Below are 22,381 nucleotides of genomic sequence, written 5' to 3' on the forward strand. Positions count from 1 at the left end.
ATCATTTACATAATATACACATGTGATTTTAAGGTTAAATACATATTTGAGTACTAATATTACATAAAAATAATTATATATATATATAATATATTAAAGTTATGTACATATATAATAAAATACATGAACAATACCACATCCAACATGTATATAATATATAATTAAAATGATAATACATACAACATATAAATTACATAACAAAATATGTACTATGATTATAATAATAATAATAAAGATAATATTGAACTAAGAAGAAACAAACACGACATTCATGAAATATTGAATAAAATGGAATAAAAATATTGAATATTAAGCAATACATATATACATACACATATGAAGCGAAAAAAGAAAAAAATATTAACACATAATAATAATAATGATAATAATAACAATATTAATGATATTAATAATTCAAAAATAATGATGATATTTAATAAAAACAACAAAAGAGACGAAGAAGGACTAAAATTAAAACAATAACAAAGTTATGGGGTCAATTTAAAAAGGATATAAAGAGGAGGGACTTAATTACAACACGCGCGTAACTAGGAGGGTCAAAAGCACAATAAACCCAGATGTTAAAAGCATAGCAATGGCGTGGGGACGAAGCGAAATCGAGGGCAAAACAATGGGGCGAATTTAAAATAAAAAAAAAACTTGATTATAAAACGTTGAAAAAGCGGAGCGGCTAACTGCGCAAATAGCCCCCCTTAAAAAAACACGCGGATCCCCTGGTCGGACGGGTCGGGTCAACCCGACCCGCATAAAAATGGCGTCGTTTTCTGCTTAAAAGGGGGGTCCAAAATGGTGCGTTTTGGACCCTTATATAAGCCAAATTTTTTTGTTTTTTCATTTGAAACAGAAGAAAGAAAGAAAAAAAAAAGGGGAGGGAGAGAAAAGAGGGCTATCGAAAAACTGATCTATTGTTGTTCCTAAAAACTGATGTGTGTGTTCTCTGCTTTTTGTTTTTAAACTATCGAAAAAAAAAAGCAGACCCCTGGCAGTTTTTGACTTGGGTTTTTATAACCCTTTCTCACCGATTTTTTTATTCCTTTTGTTTTGTCTGATTGCAGGGAATGGGCACGGACGGTGGGGTGTGTGAGGGCTCAAGACGCTGGCCGGGTGTGGTGGCAAACATGGTGGTGCGATGTCAAGCGCACATGGAACATGGCCTTGAAACCCTAGGGTTTCTGGCTTTTCAAAATTTTTAGAGTTCTGGGCCTATCGGGCTTTACTGTTTTGGGTTTGTAAAAGTGTGGATGGGTTTGGGTTTTAAGGGGTTTAGTGTTTTGTAAATGGGGTTTTAATTTTGGGTTGGCTGATGTATTAGTTGGGCTTAATGGGTATTGGGTTGTTTAGGTTAGGGTAAGTTAGTTGGGTTTTGGTGTATTGGGTTTTGGGTTTGTAAGGGTTTGGGTTTGTAAGGGTTTGGGGTTATTGAGTTTAGATTATTGGGTTTTGGGTTTGGCCCAAAATTGGCCTGTACAACTACCAAGAGAGAAAAATAATAATGAGACAATGGTGAGCTAGAATATCAAGTTAGATTCAAGAAGAAGTTGAAGGAGAGAGAAAATCAAGTTAACGATTGAAATCAATAGGACAAGATCAAGATTTCGTAGATACTCGTGAAAAAGGAAAAATTGCAGAATAGTCCTTGAACTACTGCAATTATTACAACTCAATTCAGGTAAGTTTAACCAAGAGAGAAAAATAATAATGAGACAATGGTGAGCTCGAATATCAAGTTAGATTCAAGAAATAGAAGTTGAAGGAGAGAGAAAATCAAGTTAATGATTGAAATCAATAGGACAATATCAAGATTTCGTAGATACCCGTGAAAAAGAAAAAATTGCAGAATAGTCCCTGAACTACTGCAATTATTACAACTCAATTACGTAAGTTTGTATGGTTAAACTTTAATGTTTATTTTTTAAATTGTTGAATGATATTATGTATTTATTCATATCCATTACTGAAAACAAAATTATTGTTAAATTATAAAATTGAATTAAATGTTTAAAACAAGTGGAACGTGGGATTGAGTACAATCGTTCTGTAGCAAAGGATGAATTGACGGATAAGACCATAACTTTGTTATGGCACTATGAACGTAAGACCATGGTTGAACCATGGCAGTGTTTATATGTAAGACTATAGCCGGGCTATAACATGCTGATGATAAGACGATAACTAGGTTATGGCACTACAAATGTAAAGGATGAATTGACGAAAAATGTAAAGGATAAATTGACGGTGAATTACTCAAGTAAACCGAGGTTCAGCATTTGTTACGAACTTTCGTGTTTACTTTCTGTTTAGCTCTTGTGAGCTTCTGTTCAGCCTTCGGACTTCTGAAAATGATGTACTCATATCCGTAAGTCGTTTTTCGAATGGTAAGATAACAGGAGTTGTTTTTGGATGATATATGTATATGAAGAAATAGTAAGAGAATGATATGTATCATGATATGTATATATATATATATATATATATATATATCAATATCTTGATATGTTGATACATGGAAATTATGTAAGTTGTGATGAGTAATAAATTCAAGTGTGACATGTTGATAAAATAAGTTTATCAATGTTGAATTTATATGAAATATGTTCAAATATGCTAACAAGTGTTGTTGTTGTCACTTAGACAAGTGTCAAGTTACTGGTTAAATGGTAATATGTTTATTATATGATGCGTTGAAAGGGTAAGTGCTCAAATGAAAATATACTTGTGCTCATGAAAGAGTGGTAAGTTTTAAGTTATGCAATTTCTTATAAAATGAGTTATCATGTGATTAGTTGGAAAAAGGTCTATGTTTAAATGCACTAGCTTGTATCTATGGTTGAATGATATGCTTATGATTGGTATGTTACGCATATGGAATGACTGTGGAAAGTAAAGAAACGCAAATGAAAATAAAGAAATTTTGGAAGAGTTGAAGTTGTTTAAAATCCTACTATACTAGGAATACTATGTATAAGCGATACTGTAGATTTATTCACTTAGTGAGTTGTTAAATATAACTTCATGAGTACTGTGGTAGCAATATTAGATTATTCTTGATAAGTATAAATTTCATATTTGAAAAGGAGGTATTATGATTAAAGTTTATACAAGCTTACTAAGCATTCATTGCTTATGTATTTGTTTTCTTCTACTTTTCAGATTATCGGAAACTCGATTGGGTTGGAGGCTTGTCGGAAATATATCACACTATCCATCAGTTCTATTGGTATTTTCAAATGTTTTGATTTTGGTTATAATGAGATGTATAGATATTTTGTTTAATGATGGCTTATATGTAGTGTGTTGAGTTTAGCCACTTATTTTGGCTTGTTTTGAATGTCTAGTTATGGCTTATTGATATGTGTAACGTTGATTGTAGATAGACACAAAATTGAGTGAGAAATATGGCTTGTAAATTGGTCTATTTTCGTCCACACGGGCAGAGACACGGGTGTGTGTTTCAACAGTGTGTGACACACGGCCAGGTGACATGGTCGTGTGTCCCCTATATCTTAAATTTGCACTATGTGCTAGGCAGTGTGACCCAAGTCAGTATACTCACAGGGGCACGAACACGGGTTGAAACACGGCCGTGTGTCCCTATTTCAAATACCCACACGACTTGAGACACGGGTGTGCCTACAAACCATGTGAGTCACACGGCATGGCCACACAACCATGTGACCCCTGCAGTGTTAGAAACTTTAAATGTTTTCGAAAATTTTTTTGAGTTTTTGACTTAGTCACTATGTGTTTCTAATGCGTAAATTTGGGTCTCGAAGGCTTGTTTAAGGGACAATATGTATGATTTTGATTGGTTTCAAATATGAATGCTAGATGAAATGAAATGTCTCATAATTAATTTGTAAACTTCGGTAATGCTCCGTAACCCTGTTTTGGTGATGGATTCGGGTTAGGGTCGTTACACAGTGAGATTAAAAATAGTGATGGGTGTATGTTTCAGTTCAAAGCATAGCTATGTGTGAGACAAAAATAAAAATAACCATTATGGAAATTAAATTAAAATGTGTATTCATGTATAATAAAAATAATAAAATCAAATTTATATTAATATAATATAATTAAAATTTACTAGACTTTATTTATATTAATAAAATAAAAGTAAATAATTTAAAACTTTAGAAAATAAAGGGGTCATAATAGGTAGTATCTTTATATATAGTTTAACGATAGTTGTAGTATTAAATAATCTTAATAAAATTATTGATACATATCATTTTATTTTTATTTTATAATGATTTGTTATAAAATTTATCTAAATATATTTACTAAAAAGTTACTGAAATAATGGTAGTATAGTTGGACGGTAAGAAAAAACAAGCGAAATATATGGGCAAAATTGGAAGAAACGCTGCGTTGAAAACGTTTAAATTCTCACTGTAGCAAAACTAGGGGTGCAGCTTCACTAATGCAAATACTTCCGTTATCATTTAAGAATACAATTTATTATTGTGCCCAAAAATCGAATATTGATTGAAATCATTAATAGATCTAATTATAAATGTACTCATGAAAAATAAGTGAGTATAGGAAATCATGTCGATGGGATTTATTTAGTTTTAAATATACTTGAAATTTTTCCCTTTCAAATTTGATTTGAACTAAAGATAGGAGATCTATTTAGTTATTAAATGATACATAGTGCGATGCAGTTAAAACAATGTATTATAGTAAGAAAAGAATAGATGCCTCGTAGACAAGCAGATTCATCAATGTAACTATCCTATCTTTTGCCATCTAATTGATTTATGTTTGTTATAGGATAAGAAGACGGTTAAAAATCATTTATTTTTTCAACCATAAGAATCCACAGGGGTATTATCCAAACATTGTCTGCGATGAAATTGAATTGTAAAAGTACTCTAAATGAACCACAACATGGGTACATTGAATGGGGAAAAGAGTTGAGAAGGTAAGTCGAGATTGTATATAAAATTGTAAATTTCATATTTTATTTTTTATAATTTTTATTTTTGTAATTTTATATTATTATTGACGTACTTTTAATAATATTTTATAATTTTTGCACTTTATTATATTTTTTAATATTTTTATTATGTTAATAATTTTAATATTTTTCTACAAAGTTTTTATAATTTGTTTTTCATTTATAATAACTTTTATACTTTTCTATATTTTTATAAATTCGAACTTTATATTTTTTTTATAGTTTTTATGATTTTCTATAAATTTTAATGATTTTTTATATAAAATACCAATTTTTGCCACATGGTAAAAATCCAAGAAAATATAGCTATCCTACTTAGGGGCGAAGTCAGGGGCTGGCATGGGCCCTGCCCCTTAAAATGTAAAATTGTATTTTAGGCCCTTAAAATTTTTAAAAATTTTAAATTAGTAAAGGTAAAATTGTACTTTAGCCCCTTAAAATTATAAAAATTTGATTTAATCATTTACAAATTATAAAAATATAAACTATAAAAAAATAAATTTTTATCCGGCTCCCGTAAAAAGTTTTTCTGGTTTCGCCTCTGATTCTACTCTATAAGAGTTGACAATTGATAATCAAAGGGCTTAATAGATTATAATTTTAACATTCAAAGGCTCAATTGAAAGTGCACAAAAAATATAGGGACTTAATTGATATTTTTGAAAAAAACTAAAAACTTATAAGACCATTAGACAATTTTTAATTCACAACAATTTTAAGTTGTCGAGAACTCTTATCCATACCATATTAAAACTAATACAAATTTAGGAAAGTTTTATCATTTGTAACAAATAAGCTTATTATTTGACTCAATTTAATAAATATCTTAATGTTCTCTATTTACAATTGCAGATTTGATATGTTGAGTCATCGAGTATTGATGAATACTGTTTCAGTCACTTTTGGATGGAAACGAGTTGAGGTGATCAAATGATGATGATTCATGAAATGAAGATTCCATGGAATTATACCAAATACCTGTCGTATAAACCATAATCAAAATCCAACGCCCATTTGCTCCCTTCATAATCATAAACAAAGCTTCAGTCAAATTGACTGATTGTTTCTTTAATTATTTTATAAGCGTACGTCGGCTTCCTTCCTTCATATTTTATACAACCCGATCCGCCTAAATAATAAACTTTGGAGTCAGCACAAATCATTGATTTAACTTAACCTAAAGATGAAACTAAATAAAAACAAAGATTCTCCTATTCCTAATCATTAATGATTAAACTCTATAGTAAAAATATAGTTACCAACACTAACCATCTTAAACTACAAAACCACCTTCCTTTTTTATGAAGAAAACACTAAGGCACCATTGCTGCTCAAATCCATTCTACATAGAAATTCAAGTTGAAATCACACGCATAATATGAAAATGCAAGTTGAAAATGCCCCTCAACTACTACACATTTATTTATAGGGAAAGAAATAAAATGCTGTCTTTTTCATGCTAGTCGTCACTTCATTTTTTTTCTAATTTATTTGTCACCCAATGCCTTCAACTTCAACACGCAAAACCTCTCCTTTTTTTGGCTACCGCGCTAGCATTTTTCAATCTCTTTAAACTAAATAAATATAGAAGAGATTTTATATTTTGGGATTTCATGAATTTGATTTAAATAAATTTTTAATTATACTATAAGTTTCATATATTATTGTTGAAGAATAACATGACACTTCATCATTAAGTTTAATAAAAAAATAGTGAAGGATTTATCAATAAATACGAATAACTTTATCTAAACATAATTAAATAATAATTACTTATAAATAAATGTTACAACTCAAATTTCAAAATTTAAGACCTTAAACTTTTATACCGAATCTTGAATCTGAAAGTTATTAATATTTATTTATAATAGTTATTATTAATGTTTAATTTTGTTGAAATAAAATTATTAGTATTTATTTAGCGATCCTCCATATTTATTTGTTTAATTTAATAGTAATGTGTCATAATTATTCACTAACGGTGCATCAAATTATATTATCCTTTTTAATTCAAATTTAATTATAAAATTAGCGCGATTCAAACTTAGACCACACTTAAGTCAATGAACACCCTAACCATTAAGCTATGAGATTCATCTTCTATTTTAATATATGCACATTAAATAAATTTTTTCTCACGTTATTACACTAATAATCAAATTAACCATAGATGTATACCAACTAATGTAATGTAGGCTATAATTTAAAATTTCACTCAATACTCCCCACCGTTACCAGAAAGTTAATATTGAAAAAGACAATTGATGGTAGGTTAGAATCTAAACAAACTCAAAATTCCAAGATTCCCATGTTTTTAGCATTTGTTTATGCTAACCCCACACCCTTAATTATTCAAATAAACAAAACAAAATTTGTAGGCTTAGGTATGCCGTTTAATCTACTTGCATTAGACCCTTATTTTTAAAGAAGTTTATTTTTTCCTAGTCCCTAGCTGGGTCTAATTTCCTAGCTTTGGCCTCGTTTTCAGCTTGATCTTGTTGAAACTATTTTTGCATTTGTTGATTCAAGAGTTGGATGAATTGGGTTTCTTGAGATTGTGAGCTAACAAAAAACATAATACTAACAGAGTTCTCTTCCAGGGATCTTTACACTACTGCAAAGATTCAAATCATTCACAGAATCCATTTGTTTACTACAGAGGGGCAAAGGTAATAATATGGTCAATGATGGGAAGGAGGGAAGCTTGCCAAGTGATTCTTTGCTAAAGCCAGGAAGTAGTAATAAGCAGAGTTTTGAGTCATATCAATTGCCTCCGAGCCACAGAAGTTACGGTGAAAAGAGTGGGATGGAGACAGAAGGGAGACAATTTTCAGATTTTTATAGGAACTCAAGTGAGGAGCTTTTTATAAAGTCATTGATGGAGAGTCCAATGGGGATGCCAGTTCCAAATATGGAGATGTTGGGGTTTAAGAATCTCTCTCAGAATTTTCGTGCTGATAGTGAGGAGCTTTTCAGAAGCTGGCTCACCAATGGAGAGGCAAGAAACTTCTACTATTCACTGGTTTTGCAAATTTTACATTACTACTACAAGTTTCCTTCAAACCTTAACCAGGGAACTTATAACTTTGAGGCTGATGTAGTTTGTGTGTTTCAGAACCAGGGTCACAATTCTTCTAATATAGCACATCGTACTCGGCAAGCGTCGCGAAGGTATATATTTCCGAACTCAAGCTAGTATTTATTCAAGATTCTTGTTGAAAATTAGACTTGACATACTATTTAACTGAGTGCAGATTATCAACAGAGATGGCCAGTTTGTCGAGTCAACAGCCTACCACTTTGCTTCAAAAGAAAAAGAGCAGTGATGTATTACTTCTGCAAAATAATTCCGTTGGGGGAGAAACATCAGGGGACTTGAATCAAAATTCAGCCAGGTGACACTGCATCACACTTGTAAAAGCTATTTTTATTTTACAATTCTGCATGTTTTTTACATTGTTAGTTCATTTCTCTTCAGAACTGCTGGTGAAAGGGGATTTCAGGCTAGTAATTTATATTTGGCCAAGGTTAGTGTGTAAACAGCTTTTTTCACACAAACATCAAATCAACAAAGGTCCATCACCTTCTGATGTTATCCCACTTCTTAATGCAGGCATGGTTTCATAGTTCACAGCCCATGACAAGAAGCAGATCTTCTGAATTAAGGTAATACTAATTTCTAGTTTAGGCTTATAGGAGTTACCTCTCCATTAATCCCTCGGAAGTTCAATGATTTTGTACATTTTCATTGGTTTTCAATAAGGAATTGTCCGTTAATCAACCTGTGTTTCATAGGAAGAGATATGCTGCCATGCAAAATGCTCAAACATCGCTTGGTATGGAGGCTGTACTCAATCCTTATGGAAATGGAGTCAACAAAATGAAAGAAGAATTACCGGATCCGGATGGTTTCAATGATACCACCATGTCTGAGATTCCTAATCAGTTGGGCACATTCATGTCTCCATCAAATTCATCCTCATCTACATTTAATGCACTCCAAACTGGAAATGTAGATAAAGTTTCTTCCGTTGTGAGCATGCTAAAGGGTACACTAGAACGTAAAAAGCTCGGCAACCAAATCGAGAAAGAAGCGGTCAAAGATAGTTCTATTGTGCCTAATGGCACCTTCAACCAAGGACAAGGGAATCATTTTCATGAAATTCCAGGGGGTTTCGCAGACTTACCCCTTGGCCAAGTAACAAATCCCGGGGTTGTACAAGCTGTTCAGGGGCCTATGGATCTTGACTTGGAAGCTTTTGTAAATCCCATAAACACAATTCAGTTGAGCGCAGTTTCTCGAGAAGCTTCTCAAAGCGAATCCTCGGCTGCTGCACCGGTGATTTCATCTGGTTTGGATGCATGTGATGGCCCGAGCAACTCAAGTCAAACCTTAAGCATATGTGAAAGCACAAAGAAACAAGCTGGAAACAACTGGAACTCAGAAAATGGCTCTAAATCTAAAGGTATGCATTATGCACTGAAGTTTCACATTACACATAACCGAGCTTATATCAATTTTCCCCAAACAGATATCTTTACAGTTGCCTATGGTTGATTCGTTATCTTGTTCACATAAAATTATGACCCTATAACCAGCTTTATAATAATCATATGCTCATCACTTGATATGAGGTTTTTCTCTATTCAACAACAGAATTCAGAGAAAGGATAATTGACAACTTGAAAGATGATCGGAAGGTATACTTCTTTTAGTTGGTATGAATTTAACGTACTTCCCAAACTATGGTGTGAACCGTGAACCTTGGTACAATGTACTTACTTCTTTTTTCTTTTTACCCTGGAATCATTAGCAAAGGGGAGGCCTAGTTCGCTACGGGTCTGTAACATCAGCAGATTCAGGTACTCAGCTTTCCTATTTGGCTTCTATCGTAGAATAGGGGTGGCAAAATCTGTGCGCTCTTGAGGTGGTTTGGTAATCTTCACTAAGACACTAATCTAACCAAAAATAATGCAGTGGACAGGACAGACCCTACAAAAAAACGAAGAGTGGAAAGGTCAAGAAAGTAAGTTAAACCATCTGTGCTATGCTTTTCCTTGGCAATGAGCTCTGTATTTGTCTTCTCCAATTAAGAATATAATCAAGCTTTTTATTTGTCTTCTCCAATTAAGAATATAATCAAGCTTTTTATTTATCACCATAGTCATAGTTAAAAAGGTGTTTATTGTTTGATGAATCAGGATGGCAGAGGCAAAAGAAAGGAATTTGACCCCACCAATCCCATCCGACATGCAAGCAGTCTTAAAGCGTTGTGAAACTCTTGAGAAGGAAGTGCGTTCACTCAAGCTTAATTTGTCTTTCATGAACAGGTAACTTCACATCAAAGTTATTATGTTACTTGCTCATCATATACATATAGGTAAAGAATACGATATTTTACTCTTTTTTCTTCCTTTTTCCTGTTCATCAATTTGGCATTGTAGTGAAAATTTAAATCTCAGATTTTTTTTATGTTAATTACAGAAAGGACTCGGAACAAACAAAGCAGATAGAAGAATTGCAGAAGCAGAACGAGGAGTTGACAGATGAAAAGGAGCGGCTCTTAGAAGAGATTGAACGGATCATTTCGGATTCAGGCAACATGTAAAACATATATACTTTGATAGACTCAACGATTGGCAGGGCAGATGTCTCAGCCTTGGCCATCTATATAATATCTATGATGGAAACAATTTTACGCATACAAACAACATTCTACATAAGTATGAATGTATATACAAGCACAGCCGTATGGCCATTATTTACTTGTTCTCCAAAACTCAAGCTCCCAAGAGTTTGTTGATTTTACCCTCAAAATCATCAAAACGTTGCCTTTTAGTTTCCACAAGCGAAACAAAATTCAAGATTCTTAGTCACTAGTTCTTAAATTTTATCAAAAATAAGTAGAGATTAGATGGGTAAAACTCGATTTGAAAATTCGAATTTTCTTTTTTTAATTTCGAGTTATCTGAGTTATTTGTTTTTTTCAAATCAACTCGAAGAAGTAACTCGATTTTTCGAGTTAAGTTGAATTGAATTTAACAATTCGAATAACAAATTGACTCTCTAACATTTTTGAAAATATGCAAATTAATTCCTCTAAAAAATTACAAAATAATCTTTAAAATATTAAATTGTTTATAAAATATTTTCTCCCAAAATTTTATAAATAAATGTGTTCAAAAAATTAAAAATTATTAAGAAATCTTAAAATATATAAAATACTAAATTATATATATATATATATATATATATATATTAAAGTTCCTCAATGATAAATTTGAAATGTAAAACAAGTAAGTTACCAAATTAAGTTTATCCTACTAATTATCTTATTTTTTTCTCTTATTTTATTTTCAAATATATGTTATTTATGTTTTTAATTTAAATTTATTCATATTGTCAACAACATTTCAATACGATTAGTTTAATTTTTTAATTTTAGTCGAACAAATTTATTTAACTTCGATTCGAAAAATTTTACTAATTCAACTCAATTCGATTAAATGCTCAACCCTAATCACATCTACAATATTTGAAACTCAAAATAAAATAATATATTCTAAAAAAGAATTTAAATAATGGACTGTGAGATTAAAATGTTTTCATGAGTTGTAGAGGAATGGATTAGAATTATTTGATAATTTATTTTAAAAAGAAGGTAAACATTTTATAGGAATAATAATATCAAATTGGATCTAATTTACACTTTTCATTCGCATACAGTAATACATATACAGACACAAATCGAGAAATAGTAAAAAGAAAAAAAGGTTTGCTAACTGGTTATTAATTATTATATATATATATATATATATTATCATTTTAAATAAGTATTAATATAACTAACTCCAAAAATAAAATAATTATTAATATAATTAATACCAAATTACGGCACACCCTATAATGTGAGTGAAAATTATACAATAAATATATTTATAAAAAATTGATATAAAAATAAAAATATAATCCTTTTATTGGTTCAATTTAATTTTTTGGATTTTGCCTAAAAATATAAAAAAGATAAAAACACTCTAAAAATATTATTAAATAAAATAAATAAGTTTTTTATAATTTTTAATTGAATTGAAAATCAACTTAATTACTGATTTAAATTATAGTAATCATATATTAATAAATAAACAGATTTTCTTTGAAAATTTTATTTGATGTTGCATCGGTTTTACTATTGGCCTCTTTACTGTTGTTGCAATAGGTTGACTTTAATGATAAAGACTGTGGTCTTGATAAATAAAAATAAATTAAATTTTTAAATAAAATCATATCAACAAAAAAAAAAAGAAATTGAAAAAATAAATAAAGTGAAAACAATTAAGAACACAAGTGTATCTAACCCAACAAGTTTACCTCATACACCGCCCCTTAAACTCCTCGTTTTTTACCTAAATGCTCCAATCTATTAGCATAAACAAAAACAACAGCGAAAGAAAGACAACTAATACAACCAAATTATTTCGCTTTAAATAAAATCACCATTTCTAATATATGAATTACTTTATTAGCGTCTCTATGAATATACAAGATAGATAAAGAATGAAAACCCGAAATAAGATTATGACAATTCAATAATAATATCTTAGAACCAGAAACTTCCAAAGCACCAGAAGAGAGAGCTTGTCACAATCTTTGTCTATCAATTTCAAGAATAATGTCATCCATGTGACATGACTGAAACCAAGACAAAACCTAACCAGCCGCTAAAATGTCCACCATAAAAGGATCAACCTTACTTTTCATAAAACTGAAGATACACTGCACAAAATCCCCCTCCTCTTTGCGCACAAGTATGTCCCATCTCATATGCCCACTATCAACAAAAATAGCACCATCAAAATTGCATTTGAGAGCATACCCCCCGTGGCTATCTCTGACCTTGACTAAAAAAAATTTACCCACGCCAAACTGAAAATTAATAGCATACCCGACTTTGATCCAATCCGACCTGAGTTTAATTTTTCTGTAAAATTGTGATCAATTGTTTTTTTCTTAAATAAAAGGTTTTGACACCATTTCTTATTAAATTTACTTTAATTTATTTTTGAGTTGTGTGCTGATGTATATTTACACATACATTTTGTAATTACAACATAGAAGAAAAAAAAAACAAAGATTCCTTCTATAAGTTATTAAATTAAGAAGCCAAAAAATGAGAGAAATAACCTTATAAGGGTAAAATGGGATTAGTATAGAGGCCATAGAATGAGATTAGTAGTGATAAATTTTAAAGATTTTTAATTTAATTTAATATTAAATAGGTATAGATGGTAATTTCATAAATATCTCGAGGTAGGGTGGGCGGTTTCATTCTAAACCCAACCCGACTATTTTTAAAATTAACCCACCCCAATCTAACCCTCAACTTTAATAAAAAAATTTGACTCTATTGGATTAAATTTAGGTTTTATTGTCTTTTATATGGCTAACCCATGTGATATTAAAATAAGAAAAAAAAAGTACTCGTTTCCAAGTTACTTGTAAAAGAATTCTAAAAAATTGAGATAAAATACAAAAAATTAGGATCCAAAAGAAAATAAATGTATTAAAAATGTTATCTATTCGAGTAATAATGCAGTCAATTATTCTATTTAAGTTTCAAATCAATTAGTTTGGTCTAACGTGTAGCCTAAATTATTGTAAAAAAAATGTTGCAAATGACTTGAAAGAATGTATTTTTTCTTCCTATTTTAATATCTCACATAGGTTACTTGATGGGTTATAAAGTATAAAAATGATTTTTTTAAATTTTTAGAGTTAGGACTAAATTGATATATTTTTTAAATATTGAGGCCAAATTTATTATTATTTTGAAAATTAAAACTAAAATGACTAATTTTGTAAACATTGAGAGCTAAATTTATTAAATTTATTATATTTAGGATCAAATTAATACAATCTATTAATATTAGAAGTTAATTTTATTATTAGACTAATAAAAAATCCTCTTCAGCTTAAAATATTTAGTTTTAAAAAGTTGAATGATTAAATAAAAAATTAATAGTTAAGTGATCAGCTTAAAATATTTAGTTTTAAAAAGTTGAATGATTAAATAAAAAAATTAATAGTTAAGTGATCAAAAGCAGATGAATATTTTTACAATTTACCCATAAAAAATTTTGAGCATTTTCTACGTTAGTATTTAAGTGAAAATTTTAACTCAAAGACTACCCCATTTTTTAGTATAGAGGCCGAAGGGAGTTCCTGGTACTTTTACCCGAAAGAACCCTAGTTTTTCGTATCTTCGAGTTAAGTTTACACGTCAAAGGTTGTCACAGATCAGACTTGAATCATGGAAGTCGATGATGGAAACGAGTCGAAACCCTCCGCCTCGCCAGTGGCTTTCAGTTCAGTTTTCGACCCTTCCAATCGTATAGGGTTTTTCAAATCTGCGTTCGCCTTCGCATCTCAGATGGCTGCAGATATCTTCGACGACAATCAAGAAGATAAGATGGAGAACAAAATCTTGTCACTTCTTGATGATATCAAGAAAAGAAAACGGGAAAAGAAAGATGAATCAGAAGAAGAAGAAGATGCTGAGAACAAGAGATTGAGAACATCGGAAGCAGATACTAAAAAGCCATCCCATGACGATCCGTCGCCGCCGAACAAAAACAATGGTCTTGACATGAAGAACTATTCATGGTCGCAAACTCTAGGAGACGTCATGGTTCAGGTCCCAGTTCCTTTCGGAACCAAAAAGAAAGTCGTAATATGCGATATCAAGAACACGTCTCTACGAGTGGGGGTTAAGGGTCAGCCGTTGTTGATCGACGGCGAGTTATTCCAGGCGGTGAAAGTTTGTGAGAGTTATTGGATACTGGAAGATAATGAAACAGTTACCATTCTGTTATCGAAGTGTAATCCGTGGGAATGGTGGAAATCAGTGGTGAAAGGTGATCGAGGGATTGATACTAGCCGATGTGAACCGGGACTGAGACGGTTGGATGGCTTGGGCTACGAAGCGGAACGTCACATGAGAAAGCTGTTGTTTGATTATGGGCAGAAGTGTAAGGGACTCCCAACAAGCGATAATTGCCCGGAGGTGCTCCAGAAATTCATTGTTCACCATCCATATTTGAACCTTCCACAAAGTGAATGAGATGATTCATTTCAACAGCCAACTTTTTACTTTCTGCAACTTCTTACAGCTTTTAATTCAATTGTTCTGATAATAGACTGATTTCAATTCTTAGATTTGTATTTGATGGCAGTTCTATCAAAAGATTTATATTCGACGTTGCGGCTTGTTTGTGTTTAGTTTTAGAATTTTATATCAATAGCAAAAGTTCATTATGTTGCCAACATTCAAATATGAAGATCACTTGCCACCTATAGAGGAGCACATGGTCTAATCAATATCATCATGAGATTAAGGAAATCCCATGCAAGAAGACCCACATGACTTAGCTCTCAAGTGTAATGAATAGTGACCACCCCGTAAGAAAAGATATGTTTGATTATCATTTGGAAAGCCAAAAATGAGGTCATTGTTAAGAAATCAATCCATAGGCTGAATCTTTTGACCAAATAAGACACCACCAATTGACAAATGGAACCCGTTCGGGCGCAAACTACCTTCCTCTCTACAACGACTTGGTCAATTCGGAAATTTGCTTTTATGTTTGCAAACAGGAGGCCGGGAATAGGCTCGGATGTTTTGCGATTATCCAGAATGAACAAGGTGTCTCTCCTTCATAATATGTAGAATCCTTCGGAAATGCTCTAAATTTTTTTTTCAAAATCATTATGATTGCGTTTTATAATGAAAAATTAAAACAACGAGAGAAATTAAATAAGAATTGAAAACTTTGGGGAGTATAAATCCATTACACTCCAATTTAGCGAATCCACCATCAAATTATTGTTTGGTTGACGGTTATGACTCGTGTTGAATATGGACTTGAACCTCCCCACTGAATACGCGATTCAAGGTGTGTGGAACAAGAAATTAGCCCGAAATAATTTAATTTTACCCTCAACATTCTAAAACCTTCGTCAGCAGCCCCTCTCACATAGCCTTCATTGCTCTACTCTTTTCTCTTCTGAAAAAGCAAAGAAAGAATCGGTTCTCAACCAAACTTTTATTTTGCTCTGCTTCTCTTTTGTCAAATTCCATTTATTCTTCTTCACTCTCTCACTTTGACAGTCAGGCAAGCAATTTGCACCCCTTACTTTCTTTTTTCTGCTACATTTTACTGTTTCATAATCAATTGCTCTGTTTCTTTTAATTGCTAAATTACTATTTTTGATATTGTAGAGTGATTGTTGTGCTTTGTATCTTGTTTGGGGTTTTTAGGGCTTTGGGAATTAGTTTCTCTAGAAATCAAGGTCTGAGTTTTAGTGGGATTATTGGTTATTATGGGGCGTTATTTTGAGGGATTTCAAGGTTTTTTTTCTTTGGTCAGTGTTGATTAAATACAATTGATTTTAACAGAATTGCTTCCTCTTCATTTCTTTGCTTTTAAGCTAGGAGAGCTTAGTTGATTTGAACATTCTTTATGCATGATTAAATTAATTCTTAATTGTTCCGGAAATCTTTCAAGTGAAGGGTGATGGGTTGGTCGAGTTTTTCTTTAAGTTTGATTTTTGTAATATTCTTCTTTTAGGGGATAGAACCAGGTATTTCCAGTTGCATAAGTTAAAATCTGTAATCAGCACTGAGATATTTGCCCTTTTTTTTAGAAACCTTTATAATGGCTATTGTGTAGCTGCTAGTATGTGGTACCCGTTGTTTTGACAGAGCAGGTCCTTCAAAGGCAGAGAGAGGTTCCTGGATATTCTTTTTCCTAATAGATGGATTAGAGTACTGGTCGCATTCCTTCAACATCTTTTCCCTTTTTTCCATATAACAGTTAGTGCTTCGCACAAATCGCAGCTGTGATATCGTATGGTTCACAAAGCTTTCTGGAATGCTATCTTTTCTGCATTTTGATGTTATTCATGTTCATTTACAAATTAGTCAGCTATACTATTTGCTAATTAGGATCATATCCTCATTGGGTGATTTCAGAAGCATATTTACTTTGTTACTTGAAGGATAAAAATCTCAGTAGTCCCCTTTATTCGTACTAATAACCGTCATTAGTGACTGTTGAAGGAAAGCCTTGAGGTGTCTGTAATTTGTTAAATTCAACTAAATATGAAATCTACTGCATGAATAAGCAGCTTACTTGTAGTCAAACGTTTTTGGTGCCTAATTGTCAAAGGACTAAAAATAATTGTCATATCATGATTTCGAGATATCAAAAAGCTATCCACTTTGCTCATGCAATATGATGAAGAAGAATTTGGAGAGAGCGAGGGGATCAACGAGGATGAAGATGGAGAAAATAAAAAATCTTTTAATATAATATAATATAAAATATTAATTTCAAATTTTAGAAAATATAAAAATAAAAAATATTTTCATGTAATTTAATATAAAATACTATTTAAATATTAAATATTAATATTATTTTTAATATTAAATTGATGTAAAATATATATTAAAATATTAAAGGAAATATTTGTGATTGAGTATTTTTTACAATTATATTTTTATTCTTTTCAATCAAACGCATGAATATTATTAAAATACTCATTTCATATAACAAAATTACTATTATATTTATTTAATACCATTACAATTTTATTTCATTCTCACATAATGACTATTTTGTTATAGTCTTTATTCCATTCAAATGAACTAAATTTATTGCAAATAGTTGAGAGAATTAAAAAATATGATTTAAATTAAAAGAAAAAATGACTTAAGTTTATATAGCAAATAAATTAGTTGTTTTAGTCGTTTAAAAGAAATTATCAATTGAATTTTTAACTATTTAAAAATTTAAACATTAAACGAAAAATTACTAAGGTGATAGCGGGGATATTAAAAGCGAGTCTTATAAAACGTATTTTTAACCATCTTAATTTAAAATACATCCCGTCTCTCTAAAATCTATTTATTTCTTTAAATAAAAAAAAAAACTATATACTTCACTAAATATTTTTCAAATTTGACAATTTGGGCTAATTTTTCCAATGACACGAACCGTATTTTATGTTTAACAAAATGCGTTAAACAAGTGTACAGTGGAAGTAGGGACACGTTGGGAAATTCAAAAAACATCATTCCCTCAAATTGGAACCAAAATTTCCGAAACTCTAGATTTGGCGCACTTCATCTCTCTCTCTCTCAATTAACTGGCCAAGTGAAGTGTTGCTTCTAACATTTTGCCCTAGGTTTCCTTCTCCTGCAATCCTTCAGTTTCCTCTCAAAATTTTAACCCATCATTCCTAGTTTTCTCTTATTCTCTCTCTATCCAAACATCTATCTGTGCCCAAAAGTCCCTAATTTGAGGGCTTCGATGGAGGTAAATCTGACGGGAGGGGCGGTGGCTCGTATTATAAACAGAGAGGTGTCGACAGAGAGGGATTTGAAACCTTTGCTTCAAGTCATAGAGTTGAAAGAGGTTCAAACGACGTCGAAGAATCCGCAGCAGCAGCAGCAGCAGCAAGAACCGAAAAAGAGCGAGAGGTATAGGCTATTGCTGTCGGATGGGTCGTTGACGCAGCAAGGGATGCTCGCTACCAGTAAGAATGAACTTGTGAAATCCTCGAAGTTGCAAATTGGCTCCGTTATTCAATTGACTCAGTACATTTGCAACGTAATCCAAGATCGCATGTATACCCCTCTTTCTCTCACTCTATATTTATTTCTGGACATATTTTCGATGAAAGATTGAAGGATATTCTTCTTTATTACTATTTCGTTATGATCCTTTGCGTATATAAAGAACTTATATTTGTTGGGTTTTCAACCTGTGACGACATGATTAGTTGTCTGTTTTGTGTTTTGGGGTGGGTTTATATATTTTTTCTTCTTTTCATTGTTAATTGATGAAGCTTGAATTGGGTGTAATGCACTTTTCTAGCTTTATTTATTTCTAAAGAATCAATTCAACCATTACAGTTTCTCGAGTCTGCAATTTTTAGACTTGCAGTTTATAGCATCGCTTTTTAGTGGGATGACAATGACTTGTTGGTTCTTAACTTGGCACGTTTATATATCTATCCATTGATTTGGTTCTTTTCTTCTTGAACTTAAAATTTAATTTCTCAAAGTAATTGAATATTTTGTTCACAATTCACACTTTAAACTCTGATGAGGGATCCTTCTTTGTGTCTGCATAGCTTTTTGCTCAAGCTTTGTGATTTTTGTTGCATCTCTGTGTAGGTCAATGTGCTAATTTTCCCGATGACCTTATTTTCTGTCCCATGCATGCAGGATTGTTATTATCATTGAGTTGGATGTGATAGTTGAAAAATGTGATATTATTGGGAAGCCTGTAGCAGCACCAAGATCTTCTAGGCTAACACAAGCCCCTACTGATCAATCTGGGACGGTGATGGCACAGAGCAATTCATTAGGGGGAAGCTCAGTTGCTGGCGGCATGGCTGATAGGCTGAACTCAACTGGGACCACTCTGCAACAGCCTAGAATGAATCAATGGCATGGTAATTCTCGTTCAAATGAATCTGATCAGATAAACTATCCTGCTGCAAATGCACCACCCTCTTATCCCAAAGCAGATCCTTCTGCTGGTTTTCCTGGATCATCACCTCTAGATAGACCATATGGTGTTCAGAGTACGGGTTTCCATAATCCTAGGCCAGCAACTTCACGTCCTCTAAGCACCTCTAACTACCAATCCGTACCTACGTATCAACAGCCATCCCCAATGTACACTAACCGAGGGCCTGTTGCCAAGAATGAGGCACCACCCAGGATAATCCCAATTTCTGCTCTGAACCCATATCAGGGCCGGTGGACAATAAAAGCCAGAGTAACAGCAAAGGGAGAGCTTAGGCGCTATAACAATGCACGTGGTGAAGGAAAAGTTTTCTCGTTTGACCTCCTTGATTCTGATGGTGGAGAAATACGGGTGACCTGCTTTAATACTGTGGTTGACCAATTCTATAACCAGATTGAAACTGGTAAGATATATTTGATTTCTAGGGGAAGTCTAAAACCCGCTCAGAAGGCATTTAATCACCTTAATAATGAGCATGAAATACTTCTTGATAGCACATCAACGATACAGCCATGTTATGAGGATGACAACAGAATTCCACGACAGCAATTTCATTTCCGTACCATAAGTGATATTGAAGGTATGGAGAACAATAGTATTGTGGATATAATTGGTGTGGTGTCATTTATCAGTCCTGCTGCTTCAATAATGAGAAAAAATGGTATTGAAACTCAGAAGAGAACCCTTCATTTGAAGGACATGTCTGGCCGAAGCGTTGAGTTAACTTTATGGGGATCTTTATGCAATGCTGAAGGACAAAAGCTCCAATCTTTGTGTGATTCTGGGGAGTTTCCAGTTCTGGCTGTGAAAGCTGGTAGGGTGAATGATTTTAATGGGAAGGCAGTGGGTTCTATCTCTTCAACCCAGTTATTTATAGATCCTGATTTTCCTGAGGCTCATAGTTTAAAGAATTGGTTTGTCACTGATGGGAGGAACACTCCTACTGTCTCTATATCCAGGGAAACGTCAAGTGTGAGTAGAACAGATAATAGAAAAACTTTATCACAAATCAAAGATGAGAAGCTCGGAACTTCTGAGAAACCAGATTGGATTACAGTGGCAGCAAGGATTGCATACATCAAGTTGGACAATTTCTGCTATACAGCTTGTCCCATCATGAATGGGGATCGTCAATGCAACAAAAAGGTTACAAATAATGGAGATGGGAAGTGGTGGTGTGATAAATGTGATAGGTCAGTAGATGAATGTGACTACAGGTATATAATTCAGTTGCAGATACAGGATCATACAGGCATAATATGGGTGACTGCTTTTCAGGAATCTGGTCAGGATATCATGGGGGTGCCTGCAAAAGATTTGTACTATCTGAGGTATGAAAACCAAGATGATGAAAAATTTATGGAAATCACTCGTCGAGTTATGTTTAATAAATACATATTCAAGTTAAAGGTAAAGGAGGAAACTTTTAGTGATGAACAGCGTGTGAAATCAACAGTGGTGAAAGTAGAAAAAGTAAATTTTTCGTCGGAAGCGAGGTACCTTTTGGATTTGATTGATAAGATTAAAGCAAATGATTCAGGTCTTTTTGCACCAAAGACAGAGTTTACCACTCCCAATACTGGACTGGATTACACCGGAGTTGGGATTGATGGAAGGAGGGATCTTGCACCACCAACTGCTAGTAGAGAATATGGATTACCAGTAAACCAAGGGGGTCAATATGGAAACCATTATGGTGGTTCTGGGCTTAGAGAATCTGCTTCGAACATGGATATATTCTGTAATAGTTGTGGGGTTACAGGTCATAGCTCTACAAATTGTCCTACCATCATGAATGGTCCAGTACAGTCCATTGGTAGGGGCTATTCTGATAGAGTATTTTCTGGGGCAAGTGTTGGTGGTGCCTCAAGTGAGTGCTTTAAATGTCATCAAACTGGACATTGGGCCAGAGACTGCCCAAACTCTGGACGTTTACCTCCATTGAGGCACTGATTTTTCTTCAGGAAGATATGGAGGTGTTCAGAGGCAACAGGTAGGCTGGTTTTGAAGTTCTTTGGAATATGCATTGAACATTAAATCAGCCCATCATTTTGTAGCATATCATCTATCCCTTCTAATTGTATGTTATTGGTTTCTCAGGAGTTGGACATTGGACTTGGGAGGCATGAGTTGCTGCTGGAATGCCATTTGGACAATCTTAAAGTGAACTTAATAGGTTAGGGCTTTCTGGTAGAGACTTGAGATGGCGGTGGCACAGGTTCTTTCATTTTGTATTGGGGTCATGCATGCGAAAAGCCTGATGAACTTGGCAGTCTGAAAAGGGTAGCTTTTCAAGCATTTTGGTTTTGGTGTATTTAGTGCCGACTCTATATCTTTACATATTACATGGTTCTGTTTTCTACATGTAAAAAAGTTGGATTGTGGTATAATCTTTGGTTGTACTAACGTTTTGTTGCATTGCGTGTTCCTGAAGTTTATGACAAACACCTTCCATTGGTTTGCACTGAAAATTGAAATTTTCGTTTTTAAAAATGTGTCTATATAAAGTCATAAGCAGTAGAAACTAGAAAGCAATTGAATCTGTATGGAAGGCAAAGGCATGATGAGGACCGTCGGAGCTGTTCAAGTCAAGCCAGGCACTCTGAATTTAGTTGTAGTAAAAAAATAGGGGTGTACTCGCTCCCAACTAAGGACAATGTTATTAAACATGAAATTCTACTATCAAGTGTTCCCATCCAAAACTCGTTGGATAACTTAGTTGAACCTAACCAACCAAGTTTCCAAGCCAAAAACCGCAAAGGTATTTTCTAACCCAAAATTCTACAAGAAATTAGGAAGTTATTA

The 22,381-nt window shown here is 32.8% G+C and overlaps 3 protein-coding genes across 3 annotated transcripts; all 3 read left to right on the forward strand.

Moving 5' to 3' along the window:
- The first annotated feature begins 7,309 nt into the window (after positions 1-7,309).
- Positions 7,310-10,693, forward strand: LOC108477355 (protein CYCLOPS-like). The gene is made up of 11 exons (XM_017779869.2): positions 7,310-7,979; positions 8,097-8,152; positions 8,236-8,376; positions 8,460-8,508; positions 8,595-8,647; positions 8,777-9,447; positions 9,639-9,682; positions 9,796-9,844; positions 9,960-10,008; positions 10,184-10,312; positions 10,467-10,693. The coding sequence occupies exons 1-11, from the start codon at positions 7,659-7,661 to the stop codon at positions 10,588-10,590; spliced, it is 1,686 nt and encodes a 561-aa protein (XP_017635358.1). The 5' UTR covers positions 7,310-7,658; the 3' UTR covers positions 10,591-10,693.
- Positions 10,694-14,289: 3,596 nt separating this feature from the next.
- LOC108477713 (protein BOBBER 1-like) lies at positions 14,290-15,099 on the forward strand. Its single transcript, XM_017780221.1, has one exon. It carries the CDS (start codon positions 14,290-14,292, stop codon positions 15,097-15,099), a length of 810 nt encoding a protein of 269 aa, XP_017635710.1.
- A 2,972-nt stretch (positions 15,100-18,071) lies between these two features.
- On the forward strand, positions 18,072-22,047 carry LOC108478196 (replication protein A 70 kDa DNA-binding subunit E-like). Its single transcript, XM_017780628.2, has 3 exons — positions 18,072-18,666; positions 19,270-21,569; positions 21,677-22,047. Exons 1-2 carry the CDS (start codon positions 18,350-18,352, stop codon positions 21,527-21,529), a joined length of 2,577 nt encoding a protein of 858 aa, XP_017636117.1. The 5' UTR covers positions 18,072-18,349; the 3' UTR covers positions 21,530-21,569; positions 21,677-22,047.
- The last annotated feature ends 334 nt before the right edge of the window (positions 22,048-22,381 follow it).

This window comes from Gossypium arboreum, chromosome 12 (assembly GCF_025698485.1).
Source record: "Gossypium arboreum isolate Shixiya-1 chromosome 12, ASM2569848v2, whole genome shotgun sequence".
Lineage (NCBI taxonomy): Eukaryota > Viridiplantae > Streptophyta > Magnoliopsida > Malvales > Malvaceae > Gossypium > Gossypium arboreum.

Excerpts from the sequence above, each read along its gene's own strand:
- LOC108477355 (XM_017779869.2), top strand. The coding sequence starts at position 7,659 with ATGGTCAATGATGGGAAGGAGGGAAGCTTGCCAAGTGATTCTTTGCTA. Across the intron at positions 7,980-8,096 it reads GCTGGCTCACCAATGGAGAG|AACCAGGGTCACAATTCTTC; the intron begins GCAAGAAACTTC and ends TGTGTGTTTCAG. Across the intron at positions 10,313-10,466 it reads AATTTGTCTTTCATGAACAG|AAAGGACTCGGAACAAACAA; the intron begins GTAACTTCACAT and ends TGTTAATTACAG.
- LOC108477713 (XM_017780221.1), top strand. The coding sequence starts at position 14,290 with ATGGAAGTCGATGATGGAAACGAGTCGAAACCCTCCGCCTCGCCAGTG.
- LOC108478196 (XM_017780628.2), top strand. The coding sequence starts at position 18,350 with ATGGAGGTAAATCTGACGGGAGGGGCGGTGGCTCGTATTATAAACAGA. Across the intron at positions 18,667-19,269 it reads AACGTAATCCAAGATCGCAT|GATTGTTATTATCATTGAGT; the intron begins GTATACCCCTCT and ends CCATGCATGCAG.